The sequence below is a fragment of the Astatotilapia calliptera genome, chromosome 8 (genome assembly GCF_900246225.1).
Source record: "Astatotilapia calliptera chromosome 8, fAstCal1.2, whole genome shotgun sequence".
Taxonomy (NCBI): Eukaryota; Metazoa; Chordata; class Actinopteri; order Cichliformes; family Cichlidae; genus Astatotilapia; species Astatotilapia calliptera.
In genome coordinates, this window is record NC_039309.1 from 12,229,857 (window position 1) to 12,246,520 (window position 16,664).

Here is a 16,664-nt window from a genome sequence, read left to right on the forward strand (position 1 = left end):
CTCAAAGCAGCTGAACATCTATGGGAGATTTGGACCAAACGTCTTCCATCTGCCCGGTAGAGTACCGTACAGAAGCAAAGGCACACTGAAGCTGTTCTGGTGGCACAATACCTTACCTAGACACTGATGTTTCACCTTATCAACTGAGATGGGCATTTCAAGCAAACAGACTATTGTAATAATCACTTTCTTTCTTTCTTTTTTTTTTTTTAAATCGTCCCCCGCACCCAGTTCTAGTTCTAGCACATTATGTGCTGTGGTGAGGGAAGAAGGTGAAGAAGAGCCAAACGGCTTTTAGGTGGATTAACTTCACCCTCTGCTCTTTCTCCTCTCAACCAATTGATCACGGCAGATAGCTTCTGGTTCTGCCACAGGTTACTTCCTGTTAAAAGGGATTTTTTTTTTTATTCCTACTGTTGCCAAGTGCTTAATCATAGGGTCCTGATTACTGAGGTTTTTTTCTAATATTGTAGGGTCTTTACCTCATATAAAGTGCCTTGAGACAACTGTTGCTATGAATTGACGCTGTAGAAATTGAATACTTGAACTGAATTGATTTGGGTAGAAACAATCCTTATCAACACGGGTAAAAACATAGTAAAATATATTTTAACACAACCACTAGTCCCATCAACTATTTTTATATAATTTAATTAATATTTAAATATTGAAAAATCATGACCTTCACTATTCAGTGTAAGGATTTTTTTTAAATTATATCCTTAATATTGTGAGTAGTAATTTCAAATAGTTCAGCTGAATTATTGGAAATCTGAAAACATTACTGTACTGCCACTATTTCATAAAAGACTGCAGCCCAAATGAACGAAGTCAAGAGTTTTTTAATGTTGAACTGAAAATTAAGAACATTATTTAAAAGGTGATGTTGAATACATTTCAGTACATAAATAGGGACAGACTGAAAATATTAATACTGCAGTACTATAGCCAGCCATGAGAACAAACAGGATTCTTTGGTGTGCATGACAGCATACAACTCAAGTTTTGGCTACTCAAGACAGAAAACGAAGCACATTAGCCTAATAAGCCTCGATGAGTGAAAAATACAGGCACATTTCTTCAGGATTTGTTTAAAAGCTTAAGATAGAATAGAACTGGTGTATTTCACAGCAGATCTAAGCACAGCTCAGTCAGGAAACCTGAATGTCTTCAGTGAGTCAAATAGTTAAGTTGAGCCGGTGCTGCCATAAACCCGGTGGGAGAGCTTGGAATAATCTAGGCGATGTTAATGATGCAATTTATATGTGAGGGGACCGGTGTTTGGCAGGCTCTTTCCGTCTGAGCGGGCTGCACAACCCAGCGAGCTCCCAACACCCCCTGCTAGATGGAGGGGGTGGAGTAGGAGGAGGATGTCAGAGCCCATGTGAAAAGAGGGAGCGAGCGAAGCACTGATAAGAGCCATTACTATTAGTGTCTGTCTGTCACCTGCTGTGCGTCATCCAGCCTTCCCCCTCTCCACATGCGCCCCCATCCCCATCGCTCCATCCCCATCCGTTTTCCTGAGGCACATCACTTCAAATTTGCACTCACCTACACATTTTCCATCCTGTCAAAGATATACTCAGTTGGCTTGAAAACTGAGCTGAGCTGCACTCTGAAAACTACTCTGAGCTTTGTTTCAAAACAGTTGTGAATTAGTGAAGGTGCAGACAGCTGCCAGTATTTATTCGATAAACAAAATAGCTTCAGATGAGTAACTGAACTGGCACAAGAGGACGCGATACTCTAGACATATCGTTTCTCGGTTTTTACCACGCCAACACAAAGCCTAATTTGGTATTTCATTTATTACTTGGCACAATTCTACAGCTCCTTAAACTTATGAACTCGGGAGAAATGAACAGTAATTGCAGGCTGTTCTTTATTTTCTTAAAACCTTTTTAACCAAAATATTTAAAGCTGTTTTTCTCAGTTGCTACGCAACACTTCAACCGCAAGAGTGGGAGCATGCTGAGAATGTGCCAAATAAATACTACTGCCACAGACATTCTGTGGGGAAATATGAGAGAGGGGCATCGTTCAATAATCACATGAAAATGCAGAACAGTTGTGTAAAATGCACAATCATCCTTTCATTCATCACTTACTTGACCTTTGTCAACATATAATTCAAACAATAGGTTGTTTAATGAACCACTGTTTGCAATCTGAACGGCTTTGCCTTTCCGCAGCCATCTGAGAACACTTTTTTTTCTCTCATTGTCTGCGTATCAAACCTACAAGTGGCTGCTTTTAACTGCAGAATACAGCAAGGTGGCAGGCATGCCGAGTGTCCTGTGCAAAATATCGTTCTGTAATTTGACGCGAGCATGCTGCCAGATATGTAGACTACTGTCTGTTTCACAAGTCTTTTCAGATTTTGCTCAGAGCTCGCCTGGAGCCTGGGCAACTGTACAACAGCCAAGCAAAAAGCAAGCAAGCCAATGGTGCAGCCTTTCTTCCTGAGCCTGGAACCAAGGACTTAAAGCAAGGACACGTTATGCAAGATATCACATTCAATTCCACTGCCAGCCTCTGAGGCCAGATGATACACATTGAGTGCGTCTGTCTCTCGAGTCCTCAATGTTAATCAACACTCTTTCCAATGCATACTTATGAGTTACAATCTACTCCCCACGTCTTCCCTTTGGCAGCTTAAATTAAGTCGCAAATTTGACGGCAAATTAACTTCAATGGGGACGGTAATATGTCACCTATATGGCAATCTGTGCCGTTCCTTGCCGGGGCATCGGGATCTCCGGTATCTAAACGCAAAATTAAATCCAACAAATTATTTTTGTGTGAAAGTCAAATTTGAGGAAACACGAGAAAGAAGGCAGGATGCGGCAGGGCAATCAGCTGTGAAATCCTTCTGACGACGAAGGCTTGCATAATCGCTCAGTCAACCTTTATTATTGTGATCGCAGAGTTTGAGATTTAATGCATGCTGGTATTAGCTGTGACATACAGTCACAATACAGCCGAGGTGGGAGGAACATGTGCTCAGACAGTGTGTATACGTGCATGTGTGCGCGTAAAGGGGAGGTGAATGTGGAACCAACAGAGATCTCCTCACTTCATCATTGAGTAAATGGCACCGCAGACATGAGCTGCGACTTCACAGCTGCCTCATGGCGGGTGACATTGAAGCCTACGCATGAACACATCGCTCATCAAAGCGAATGAGGCGTTCTTCGCTTCCGCTGCTTGTGCCGAGGAAAACAATGGCAGCCTGCCCCCCCGCGCACACACACATTCAAGTGCACACTTGCACACCTGGAATGTCTGCAATGAGTGGGGATGGGAATAAAAAACGGAAGAAAAAAAATCCATTTGGTTTCATGCATCTCTCTCAAGAAGCTTAACAGACTGTGACCTTTCAGTGCTTTGTACTAGGAAAAAAACGACAAGACCCCGGTGCCATAAAACAGCTCAGAACAGGGGCTAACAGTGGTTTTGCAATTAACCTGTCTTAAAACAAACAAGAGGGTTTTTTTTGCTTTAACAACAGGCACATACTTGAGAGGACTGATTTCTGTGGCTAGAAACTCAAAGGCCCACCAGGGTTTAGGTTTTAATCGGCTATTAGCATGCTCATTTTGGCACAGCTGCACTCAGATCTATGCAACTACAAGCTCAATGCGATCAGAAAGCAAAACACACACACACACACACACACACAAAAAAAGTGGAAGCTTTTATGTAGATCCCAGAATGAGCCACGATTAAATGTCACAAAAGCCCTCCAGGTCTTTTCACAAAGAAGCAAAGAATATTTGTTTCAATACTGATCATTAAGTGCAGGAAGAATAAGTGAGGACAGACAGCAACAGCTAAACATTACAAATGCCCCCTTTTAGCGTACATCCTTCTAAAAGTTTACTCAAATAGTTTGAGCACAAAAGCTCCTCTCTTTTTCCTTAACTGTCCTCTTTTCTCTAAGTGGTACCAGACGTAGGTATTTCTTCATTTAGCCCATTCAAATGGAGGCAAGTCGCTATTCTTTATTTATTTAACAAAACGAGCTGTAAAAGCCAAACATTAGGTCATGGAATACTTTCACCCTGAGAAATAAGTCACTGCGTTCAATGAGACATCAAACCCGGTTTAAGTATTCTCCTGCAAAATATGAGCTGGTGAGGACCTTTCACAAAGTCAAGTAGTGCTGTGGGATTTTTCTGCTTTTTAAATACAACTTTCAACTGTGTGGCGCACATGCGTTTCCAATTAAGAGCCTCAGAGCCAACAACCGAGGCTGGGCCCCATTCACCTCTTCCACAATTGACCAAGTCTGAGGAAATGTTAAACAGGCATCATAAGCATGACAAGGAGAGCAGATTTTTCAAAAGCCTTTATTTTCTAAACAGTAATTAAGACATCACGGTGAATTGATGATGTAGGCTGAAAAGCATCCAATGCCAATCTAAATAAAGAAAAGAGAACATACTTAATCATAACTTTTAGCGACATTTTCAAAGCAAGGCCCCTTAGAAGAACCAATTTGTCCGTTTGGTGAATAGGTACACAGCCTGCTTACAGTGCACAGAAACACAATGCGTCAAAAGTGCTGATTTGTGAGGATCATAATGAGAATGCACGGTTTACACGAGGCACTTAGAGTAGGATCTACTTCCCTGGCAGCAGCAATAACTCCCCGCGAGCCTGTCTCTACTCAGACTTCAATCTCTGGGCCCCAAAGAGCTGTTGGAGGACTTTGATGTTCTGTCTAAATGAACTGACTGTGCTGCTTGATACAGCCCTCCAGTCAACTGAGTCCCCCCCACCAATTCTGTCACCAGTGATAAACACCATGCATGCTTGGCGTCACCAAATTCTGCCCCACATGCACAGAAAGGCCACAGTTTTTTTGTTCCCCCTCCTTCAACTCTGTGAATAACTGAAAAAAATATGATTGTTGTTTCCTGCCGTGCCCTATCTGAGCAGAAAGCCTTTGATGTGTGAGGCTGTGTGTAAAGCAGGCAACGCTGGGCTGGTTTTTGTTACCTTACACCCCTGCAACATCCAGTAGGTAAGCCTTTATGTTGGATGCCCCTTCAGGGCATGGTGTTTGTTAGAGCCTGGGCAAAGGCAACAACCTCCAACCCACTTCTATCATTGCATTTTTTCAGGAGAATCAGAGCCAAAGAGCGCTGCGTACAAGCTTGCAACTTCGCTGGCTTGATCCAAACAAGATCCAAGGCTTATTGGGGAGCACTGGTGCACAGCTAGGGAAGCACAAATGCACTGCTATATCTACTTTGGGGCTTGTATGATTTGAATATGAATATAGTGGGTAGTAAGTAGTGTCAAAGACAGCACTTAGTACAAGCTACTGATGATTAGCAAACACTGCAATGAAGGATTTCAATCAAGGAGCAGGATGGAGATGGTGGCTAGAGGAAAATAATACTTTATCCGTCTAAGCTTCAGCTTGGTCAATTCTCATTTGACTAAATCCAATTACCATTGATTCTACATCTTCTTAAAGCCGAGGTTTAGGTTTTCCTTGATAGTGCAGAAACCTTAGCTTGGATGAAGCTGCAGTATTTAACCTATTACAGCCTCCGATGAAGCGTCTGGGTTTTGGAGGGAAGTATGAGTTCTGCTGGCGAAAGCCTTGATCTTCCCACACCCTGGGTTTTCCCAGCGTGTGTAGCAATTCCCGTGCAAAGCCTCTGAACACTACTCTCTCTCCTCCAGCGGCGGTGATGCTCCTGAGCAAACCTGCCCCGGATCGAGCATCTCATTTAGTCACTGGGCCCCTTTGATGTGGATTCAGTGCTGCAGTGCATATCATTCGTGTTTGAAGGTTCAGCTTCCACAATACAGCCGGGTTTGAAGTTTCACATATTGCAGGTGCTACAATGTGATAATCTGGGAGCTGGTTATGCATTATACATTTTTCATAAAAGAACACCATCACCTGAAAGTGAAATGTGGAAAAGTCAGCGCTTCAAGGTATATATTGACAGAGACTGTTTCTGAGACTTCTGGGTGTGGGACGAAAACACTCTTGTTATCTTGAGCAGTTCAGAATCAGCACTACATCTTCCCTCTGAAGGGGGTAAATATCCAAATAAACAGAGTAGAATACCATTTGACTAGGACCTGCCATGCCATTATGAAGCCAATTTAGATGACGAAACGCTTCTCACGGGGCACAGAGGCCATGACGGCTCTTTCTCCAGTCTGGGCCCACACTAAAAATCTCAAATTCAAAAGGGGCATTTATTTCTTGGGGCAGTTCCTTCAGTGTCTTTTTATATAAAACATGAAAAATTAATGACAACCATTATGCGACAAAATGTCTAAAAGCAACATTTTGTTTTCTTGTGCACTTGCAATCTCACAACAATTAAACTTAAGAGAAATTTGTAATCTTATTATATTACATGAAATTTCTGTCTGTCTGTGTGTTTGTTTCTTTGTCTGCAAACTCCTCGTAGACCATCAATAGCTAATCAACAAAACTTGGCACACAAGTACATCTTAGGTCCTTGAAGGTTTTTATTTATATAAGATATTATGATGTTGTCATGTTGCCTAGCAACGTGATGGCAGTGGGCTAAAATCACCCATTTTTCTCAACTATCTACCCATAACACCTTAAAAAGCACCGTGTCATTTTTATTTCATGACATTAACATCTAACTTATATCCACAAAAAATGAATTATGCATGATATATTATGACACTGTCATGTTGCCCGGCAACCATGTAGCAACAGGCTGATATGACCTGTTTTTAGCCTTTAACCGCCTACAACAGCTTATGAAAGGATGCTATCATTTTAATTTCACCACAGTAGCATCTCATTATATAGACCAAACAACCATGTAGGAACAGGCTAAAAAGACATATTTTCTTAGCATTTTTTAGCTTTTCATTCAAAGCGACTGCACAGGTCGCCCAATGGGGGCCAACCTATCTGTAATCCTGGTCTAACTCTCACTCACAGAGACAGATGCCAACATGTTATAAAAAATAAAAAAAACCTGGGGAATTTCTATGAATCTGAAACTATTTCAACGTTTTAAAGTTCTTGCTGGACCCTGAATGTAAGTTTATGTGAAGTTTTGGTTAGCCACATCTGTGATTTTTTTTTAACTAATTTGTACATAATTGCCAACTTGACACCATTCAATCTCAAACTGGTAGCAGATTGACTCCCTTTTATTACCATTTTGAGGCACCAAAGTTGCTTTTAAAATGGCAACTGACTGTGGGTGGTCTTGCAGACCTGTTCATTATCTTCAAAGTGACCTATTCAAAGGCTGCAAGACTGCAAGTTCAGTTCACATGGACCGTGCTGCAGGCTCCAACAACTGTTGTCCGTAGTGTGACTGCAGCACTCTCTCTGAATGTGATTCATTTTATACCTGTAGATTTTCTCCAGTAATGGAACTCCAATGGTCCAACACCCACTTCACACGGTCAAAATCCTCCTAGAAACAAAGCTTGCTGGTCGTCAGCCATCTTGGCAGTTATTTCAGGCTACACAAAGCATAAGTTGCTTTCCCACGCAGGTTATACTAAATCCCAGTACATTCATTAATGGCTCAATCCAGATCAACTTTTTGGGCTTAATCCACCAGAGCACAAAACAAATTAAACAAACAGACTTGTTAATTCATGTTGTGAATAAAGTAAGCCAAAATTTAAAAATACTGGCAACTGCCAGTGCCCTCAGCCTCCATTTAGATACACCTTTGGTATCAATTTCAAAATTTTACGTCGCCTTGTTCTTGAGTTATCGGATTCAGGAGAGATTCTGAAACTTTGACCTCCAACCTCTGACCTTGAGGTCAAGTTCACTGTTGTTCAGCTGAGGGGTAAAAAAAAACAAAAACACACATACCTATGATTTTACTACAATAATAACCAGATGTACCCACCCTGAAAACTAATTGAAACGGTTGAAAACCAAATCTGCGCATGTTTCAAACCAGCAACACGACTTGCTCACATGTCATTGGCTCTTTGAGGGGAGGGTTAAGAGGACCACCATCCTTGATTTCACCGAATTCTTCCACAGATTTTGAGTCACATCTCCGTTGACATTATCTTCAAGTCGTTGTTTCTAAATCGAGAAACCCTTTAGAAGCCCAAATTACACTGTGGCAACCTAAAGTGAATCTACAGATTAAGCTCCAGCATTTTGCAGTGATTGTTTTCCAACATCTAACCGACTCAAGCAGGAAAGCGAGTCCGCCAATTATATGAAATCTAACTGCATCAAACAAACAAGATTTAAAAGGCAGGGAGTTGTTGCCCAAAGAATAAAATCAATTTGACAGTTAATGTTAATGCAAGTGACTGAGGTTTATGCAAACGTGTCTGATCTTGATAATTAAAGAGTGTTTGTACGGAGGTGCACAGCTCGGCGTCTCATTTTTAAAGGATGTTTACTGTCTCCAAAGCATGGAGATGGTGGCAGCCTGAGGGCCTGCTTGCTTTCTTTTCCCTTGCTCTGTATCTATCTTGCGCTAAATACACACAAAAACACACACAGGCGCACATATACAAGCACACGTGTACAAATACAAAGTCTACACACTGTACTGACACATACAAACAAAACCCACACAGAAGAAAGACTCCACGCTTCCACAGACATCAGCCTCTCAATTAGCTTCTGCACTCATTTCTCCTCCTTGGAAGAGAATTATTTTTCAGCTAGATGCTTTTTCTTTGTTTATTGTGAACAGACCAAAGCCTTATCAGCAGCTAATCACTGGATGTCAAATTCAGTGACTTGCTGCAGTCACATGAAAAAAAAAAAAAAAAAAAAGCATTCAGTGAATAATCTTCTAAAAGTTCAGATTGCCATTTTAGATTTGGACAATCACCAATTTCTTTTAGATGCTCAAATCTGTCTTAACAGCCAGAGAGCGGATCAGCATTTGTTTGGTATAATGTGTTGTGACATGTTAATTGCGTCTACTTGTAATTCTCTCTAATTGATGTTTGATATGTCTCAGGAAATTAGGCCAACCAGATAACACTGTAAATATTATTAATCCTTCCCGCCTTTCTCTTTTCGTGGCAGGTTGATGAATTCAAAACAGCTAAAAAGCTAAAACAGTAATGTGTCATCGTGCTGTGCAGCTATGCCCAGTATTCCCAGGGTTGCAAGGCAGACAAATCTAAGGTTACAAGCATACCACCGTATATTCAAAACACATTCGGGCACATGGCAGGCGGCCAGAGAAGACTAACCTGAGCAATTTTGACTGAGTTCTGGGTAGAACCACCGGCATGGTACTCAACTTTGTTCCTCTTGACAATTTCTTCAAACCTGAAACAAACAAAAATAAAAGAAATGCTTCATAAGACACTGTTTAAGAACAATTACAGACTGACTGTGGCAATGCCAAGCGCGGGGGAAAAGAGAAGGTTTATAGAGGTAATGAAGGAAGACATGCAGAGAATGCAAGGGACATGGTGAGATGGGTACAAATGCAGAGTGGATCAAAACTTTCTGGAGTTTGTATGTCAAATGCAACTTAGCCCGTTTAACATGCCAGCCTCAAGCATTAAATTTCTCATGATAATGTCACCTAATCTTGTGGTTTCCCTAAAGCCTACAGAATTTTCCCATTTCCTCTTTCTACCCATTGTCTGGTTTAAACGCTGGCAAAGTTGCTGTTTCGATTCAGCCACACTGCTCCCACCAACCTTATTTCCAGCCGCTGTGGCTATAAAGCTGTACTCAGCTTCAGAGCAAAAATATTTTCCGAGCCCTAATGTCCCCCACACTAATTTCGCAGCCAACTGTTGAAAATAATAGAGCATTTAGCAGCTAAAACGTCAAACATTTCTTTGAGGGGCTGATGAAGACCATAAGAAGGCTGAAAGGAGAAAGATTATTAGACCTGCATTCATGGCGAAAACAACTGTGCTTCCAGCTTAATGCTAATGCCGCTCCATGTCGGAGCACTTAAAACCATCAGGCTGACATCCAACCCCAGGAAGAACAAAAAAATGTTATCTTACTATAAAACATAAAAGCTCTGTCTGTCTGTGTGTGTCTTTTTTTGCAAACTCCTGCAAAACCATCAGGAGTCGAGCAACCAAACGTAGCACACAGGTACATCTTGTCCCCCTGGTGGTTCTCATCTATATCAGATATTATGATGTTATCACTGTTGCCTAGAAACCGCCCAGCAACATCCTAAAATGACCCGTTTTTAGCATTTCTGCACCTACATCACCTAATGAAAGCATCCAGTTGTTTTCATTTCATAACAATAGCATCTCATTATAGCCATAAAAGTTGAAATACATATGCTCAGCAACCAAACGGCAACGGGTTAAAATGAGCAGTTCTTAGCGTATAAACCACATCCATCAGCCCTATAAAGTGATTAAGTATATTAGTTTGCCAACAGAAATAATGAAAAAGGAGCAGCACATGAGAAGCATAATTCATGAAGTTTTTGACAACATATTTAATGCATAGCTATGACATGTATACAACTGTACGTGCGGTACATTGTGCAGACAGTACTGTAAAGTGGGAGGCACTCTTCTGGTTAAACTACACGATGACACCATTTCTACATCAGCCCAAGCATCTGTTTATACATCATTTTCTGTATTTAAAAATTATTTTGGACAACATACATAACAATAAATCTGCAATAAGCTGGGATCTGCTTATAATATTGGCTAACCAGTTATCACTCAGACTGTTGCTATGATGATAATGTTAACATTAGGATAACTAAAGGAGCAGCACTGTGCAAGTGCTGCATATTCAAAGTTTGTCTTTTCAGAATAAAACTAATCTAACAGCTTTATGCTTCACATGCGCAACCTCAATGGGCACTTCCTGAAAAAAATAATGGTTTTAGCTTTTTATTTTATCTTTAAATTAAACATTTTAACTGCATTATGTACCTGTTCTCTGAATTTAACAGGTTAGCAATCTCTCAATATATCAGAAGAGCACTTCAGATGAACTCGGGCACTCAATGTGTTTAGTTAAAATGATCTCACACTGGATGCTCTCTGACTTTGTTAATTAAATAGTACCAAACAAAAGATGCTTTTATCTTTTTCAGACACATATTTCAAGTGTTTATCTGTCAGTTTAGCTATATATTTCAAACATTTATGTCTGATCTACAGAGAGCATGCTCACTTTACCTAGAGGGCACTTATGAGATGGAATAAGAACAATCAAAATAATTATTTATACTTGCCTCTAGCTAAAAAAGCCCAAATGTCATTTCAATTTTCACAAACACGTGTCAAAAATAAAATGGACCAATGCCAATGTCCGCTAATGCAGTAATGCTGGTCGGTGACAAATTTACAACAGGACGTGCACACTTTGCGGCAAATTCCAAACTAAAACCAAAGTTTGGAAGTTAATCAAAACACAAAGTTACATGTGCACATAACAAGCAGCTGCCTGTGGGTTTTGAAGGTGAGCACTATCATGTGGCTGCTGCTGGAAAGTCTCTACTGATGCTTGTTATAAGCAAGACCTACAAACAGAGAGTCCTGTAAAGTGTCTTGTGGTTCTGTAACACTCCTAACCCTTCCTAACAGAATTATCTTGATCATTTAAACAGAAAACACAAGTAAAGTTCACAGAATCGCTTTTTAGATCGCCATTTTAAATACTGCATTTGTTACTTTTGACTCAGTATTCCAAATATTTGTGCTAGACTTTTTGTTAACTTACTCAGCTTATCCTGTAAGGATATATTTTCCAATCCCCTAGTTAAGTCGCAACATTTTTCTTCCCTTTTCGAGCAGTAAAGAATCTGTGTTTTGGAGCACGTAAACCCAGAAACACAACAGACTAAAAGTGGGATACATTTACGCCATTCTTTAACCGTGACATTCCAGGTGCAAGTTGTTTATATAAACTGCTTACAGGGAAAAGAGGGGGGGAGAAAAAAATCAAAGCTGGATTTTGTTAAATGGGATACTTTACCACAAATGTTGCTGCAGTTGGGAGTCTAAAACGTCAGCTTGATAAAAGCAAAAGAGAGAAACATTGTTCACACATGGTTGTATTTAGCCTTACAGTATTATAACAAGATGAGCAGTGAGCAAAAGTTATTTCTAAGGAACTTGAACTGCTTCCTCAAAGAGATGCACAAAATAAAAGCAGATATTCATCTTCAACTTGGCAAAAATAGGCGACTGCACATATTTCATAGGTGATGCTTTCAGAGCAATTAGAAAATTACGTTTTATTATTTTCCCATGTATAAAAACCCGATACCCAGATAAGTCGTTTAGCGAGAGACCGCATCTGATTAAAGGTTTGATGTTTTTGAACCGCACAGCAAAGTTTAGAAATGACTGTAACAGACTAAACAGAAATGAGTCGAGAAAGCAGACATTACATCGGGGAATACGGAGTAAACAATTGCTGTGTTTTCAAACATAAACCAAAGGAACACCCCAGGGTAATACTGAAGGCAGTTCTATCATTTTTGTATTCTCCCCATCATACTGCCATTTCAAACATCAATAGCTGCGATGCTCAGGCGTAACATGATGCAAAGCCAGGCTACGCTGCGAGATAGAGCCCTTTATCTTGGAAGCTGAGAACATGAATAATGTTGCGTTCTGCACATTGTTTGCGCCATTAGCCTCCTAGAGATTGGGGGGGGGGGGGGGGGGGGGGGGGGGGCCGAATATACAAACATATCCGCCATGCTATGGCAACTGGCCTAACTAAGGTGAAGATGCACCTTGGCCTTTTTCTAAATCACTCACATTGAATTATATGTGCGTTACTGCTTTAAATTCATAATAAAATGCTTAGTTGTAATCCCAAGGGGGCACTGGTACTCTGCGCTACAGAGATCCAGTGCATTTTATGGGGTTGGTCAACAGTTGTACGTTTTAAATTGTAGCCCTGATCATAAAAATATGTCATGTCTACTGTGTATACTTGCCACAGACAGCACTGATCTGTATGCAAAGTGCGTCATGGCTTACCAACATGTGCCAGCCAGAGGTGTTCAATACTTCAGCACAACCTGGTTTAACTAGGCATGGCCGAATTTTGAGCGGGTGTGAAAGTAACCTTAACTGCTTCAAAGAAAGTCTACATATCATGTCTCAAGGCGAGAGGTCCACCCAGGGCAGAATGTTCCTAATAAAGAAAAAAAAAAACTTTCCATGCAAGTGGAAAATATGCTAACCGGGTGGAAAAAAAAATCCTTCCTGAGACACCTGTTATGACTCCTTGACAAAAGAAGAATTTGAGCACTGTGGGTGTTTATAACATGAAGGCAGCCGAGGGACTCCAGAACCCATTTCAAATAGACACACAGCTTCTGAGGATTTCAGTGCTTCCCCCCCCCCCCCCCCCCTTGCTAGAAGTATTTGCTCCACCTTTCAGTGCAGACAGCATGGGGCCCTGCTCTTGGACGCCTCGAAAATCCCATCCGAAAAGGAGCAGCTGCCTCGAGACCTTTACACCCTCAAACATCATGTGATCCCATAGTAGTGACACCGTAAACGGCCCCCTTGGCCATTTAGAGAGAGAAAATCCCTTTCCATCTACTGCAGTCTAAGCTCACTCAGTGATGGGAGGGAGCAGAGGGAGAAAAAAAAAGAAAAAAGAAATTGTTTTGAACAAAATGTCCTCAGCCAGTAACCTCAGCTTTTAAAACCTACTGGTGTCGCTCGGCGTAAGAGCAATCCCAGCTATGCCATGTATTCCACTAATGTATGGTCAGCATGTGTTATATAACATGTTTTACAAGAGGCTGCCGGTGGCACTTTGGTTAAACGCCACTCTTAACTAAAAGCCACAGTTTTTCAATTTCATACCTTCCAATTTGAGACTAATAGCAGCATTTATTTATTCAGCTTAAATGAAATCATATTCAAATTAGAAGAATTAAGCCGCTGAATACAATATTTGTATTCAGAGGGTATCGGAGTCCTAGAGTCCCCCCTCGACAACTAATACCTCCAGATCTCTCCGGCTTAACGCGTTCAAACTGTTGAGGCAGATCACACAAGTCGGGAACATTGTGTTGTTTACATTCCTGAGGATGGAGCCCCCACTGTTGTTTCCCATCAAGGGAAATATGAGAGCTTCCAAAGTACTTTGAGAGTTCTCTAACCCGAGTGACTCATGAGCTCCTCTCTCACCTCCCCAAAAAACAAGCCAAGTAGATTATTTACATGAGGCAATAATTCAAGATTTGCTCCTCTAAGTCTCTTACACAGAGGGCAAGGCGAGCCCATTTACCCAATCCCTCTTCATTCGCCTTTGATGTTAGCCTATCTCGATAAGACCGGATGAGTGCCCTAAAATCCCCGTCGAGTGATTTCACAGGAAGAACAAGTCTCTGTTAATCAATGGCTAGATTGGATCTGGATTCTCGGGAGTGGTCCGCCTGAAAGTCCTCCCGAGTGTTTGAGTGCACACCGGGGTAATTCATCGCTAATGATCACCGCGGCACCTTCTCTCCTACACGCCGTTCGTCCTCGTTTAATTGCCTCGTTCACGTTTAAACAGCTTACAAATCACAAGGACAGGCAGGGAAACATGATCAAACGGCCTCTATCGCTAATCAGGGGAGGGCAAAGGAAGAAGTGAGCGGACTGGGGCTTCTTTGCTGGCTCTCCTTGGGGATTAGGCAGGAGGAGGGTTGTACAGGAACAGTAAATTATCTCTGCTTCAAGTATAGCAGGCAGGTATATTTAAACAGGCAGATCCATCTTCTCTCTATCTGACAGAAACAGAGAGGGGCCAATGCAGCTAAAAGGCTTTGGTAATCCCAGTTTCAACACGGGCATCTGGAGTGGAGACAGGTTCCACCATTGATTAGATTCCCTAATCAGTGTGTGTGCATCCCACACCAGCCTTCCTTGGTAGTCTGGAGGCAGTACGAGGCCTGATGCACAGTAATTGTTTCCATAGGTCAGGCGGAGGAAAAACAGCTCGGGGACATGATGAAAGGGAGATGGAAAGGGTGAGGAATATTGTTGTTTTTCCCCCCCAATTAAATTGTTTGTCAAACCCTTCACAAAGGGTTACGCAGTTTATCTGTATAAAATCAATACGCTCGTCTCAGTGTGAAAGCTTGTCCCGACACAAGACAGGCCCATTAATTATTCTGTTCTGTGTGCTATCGCTGGGCTGCTCAAGGTTGAGCCTTATCTTTTCTTATTTCAAATCAATAATTATCTTCTACCATGCTCGCGCTCCCTCTCAGAAATAGATGTGCTTTTCATTCAATGCCTGTAGAGTCTCTCTCTCTCACTCCCTCTCTGTGTAGCAACCGGTGAGGAACGCAGAATGAATAGGACATTCTTATCAGAGGAACATTAGGGCAGGATGGGAATAGATGGCGAAGAATGAGGCATATAAAAGTACTGAACACAAATGAGTCATGATTCAAACAGCCACAGAGGCCTTGTTCCCGTCCTCTGACATCTTCTAATAGACTACAGTAAGGGATGAATGTTGATTTGTACAAAAGCATTAAAGTATCGGCATCGCTCGGGTATCTCAATCCACTGGGGCAAATCCCTTTTTAGCTAAGAAAACCTTCCTCGAGTACCTCGGTGCAAAAGAAAGAAAGAAAAAGTAGTGCCACATCTTCTCTGCAGTGACACTTTTTGCATCACAGACTGGATACACAATTAATGACTGCACAATTACATGGTCATAATGGGTGAGTAATTGCATTAGAATGCAGAAACGACAACTGTGCGTCCCTTTAATAATGGGCCAATCCAGCTTCAGCAGCAGCAGCAGCCCATTTGTTGGCATTAGCTGAGGACTGCTGTTTGTACTTAATTAGGCTGCACTCAAGGATTAGGCGGTGGGGGCAAAATCTGGTCATGGAGTATGAGTTCATATTATTTCCTCTAAAATGTCACAGGTTTTTGGCTTCGCGCTGCAGAGGGTGGCGTTGTTTGTCACACTGTACTGCGTGGATGTGGGAAAGGGAGTGTGAGAGTGTGTGTGAGGAAATGAAAGGGAGAGAGAGAGAGAGGGACACACTGAGGGAGAGAGGAGTGGGAAGAGGGAGTGTGTAAGCAAGGATGGGGCTTCTGGTGCTCTCTTGAGGATTGAGATTTGAAGCCGGAGCACAAAGCCTTTGAGACATTCCCCTTATCTTGGAGGTTGATACCAGGATCTCAGTGATTCAGAGCGCTCCGTGTGAATAATTCCACCAACACCCCCTACTGCGGGGACCATATGGCCCAGTGTGAACTTTAAATACACGGGGAGTGCTGCTGCTGCTCACCAGTCAGGCCTCCCATCTCTACCCCCGCACAGGCTAGGTGTAGAGAAATGATCGGCACAGATAGTGCACTAACTAGCCTTCATGTTAAAAAAAAAAAAAAAAAAAAAAAAAAAAAGGGCTGCTGCCATCAGTGGCTTTTTCCTGTGTGGCTGCTGGGGGATCAAAGATGACTAAAAATAGCCCTGAGCATGCTTTTCTGAACTGAACATGCTGTATGTACTGGCTGAGACGCCCACATTTTAATTATAAAACGCTCTTTAAAAGCGGGGAGTTGGAGGGAGACGAGGTGAGGAGGGGGTAGCAGCGCCCACATGCACAGAGATGTAGATTGTGTTTGTTACGCCCCCTTTGACTTGTGATGTTTCCTTCTGGCACCACCTGCTGGCAGTGGCCATCAACAAGCGAGAGAGAGAGTGG

The 16,664-nt window shown here is 41.9% G+C and overlaps 1 protein-coding gene across 5 annotated transcripts in view; it reads right to left on the reverse strand.

Annotated features, from left to right (window-relative positions):
• Positions 1-16,664, reverse strand: part of LOC113028358 (adenosine kinase) — a 127,643-nt gene that overhangs the window by 100,005 nt on the left and 10,974 nt on the right. For all 5 annotated transcript variants that reach the window (XM_026178565.1, XM_026178562.1, XM_026178563.1 and 2 more), the window contains one exon: positions 9,220-9,298. In XM_026178565.1, the coding sequence (XP_026034350.1) occupies positions 9,220-9,298 (79 nt within the window). The remainder of the gene's footprint in view (positions 1-9,219; positions 9,299-16,664) is intronic.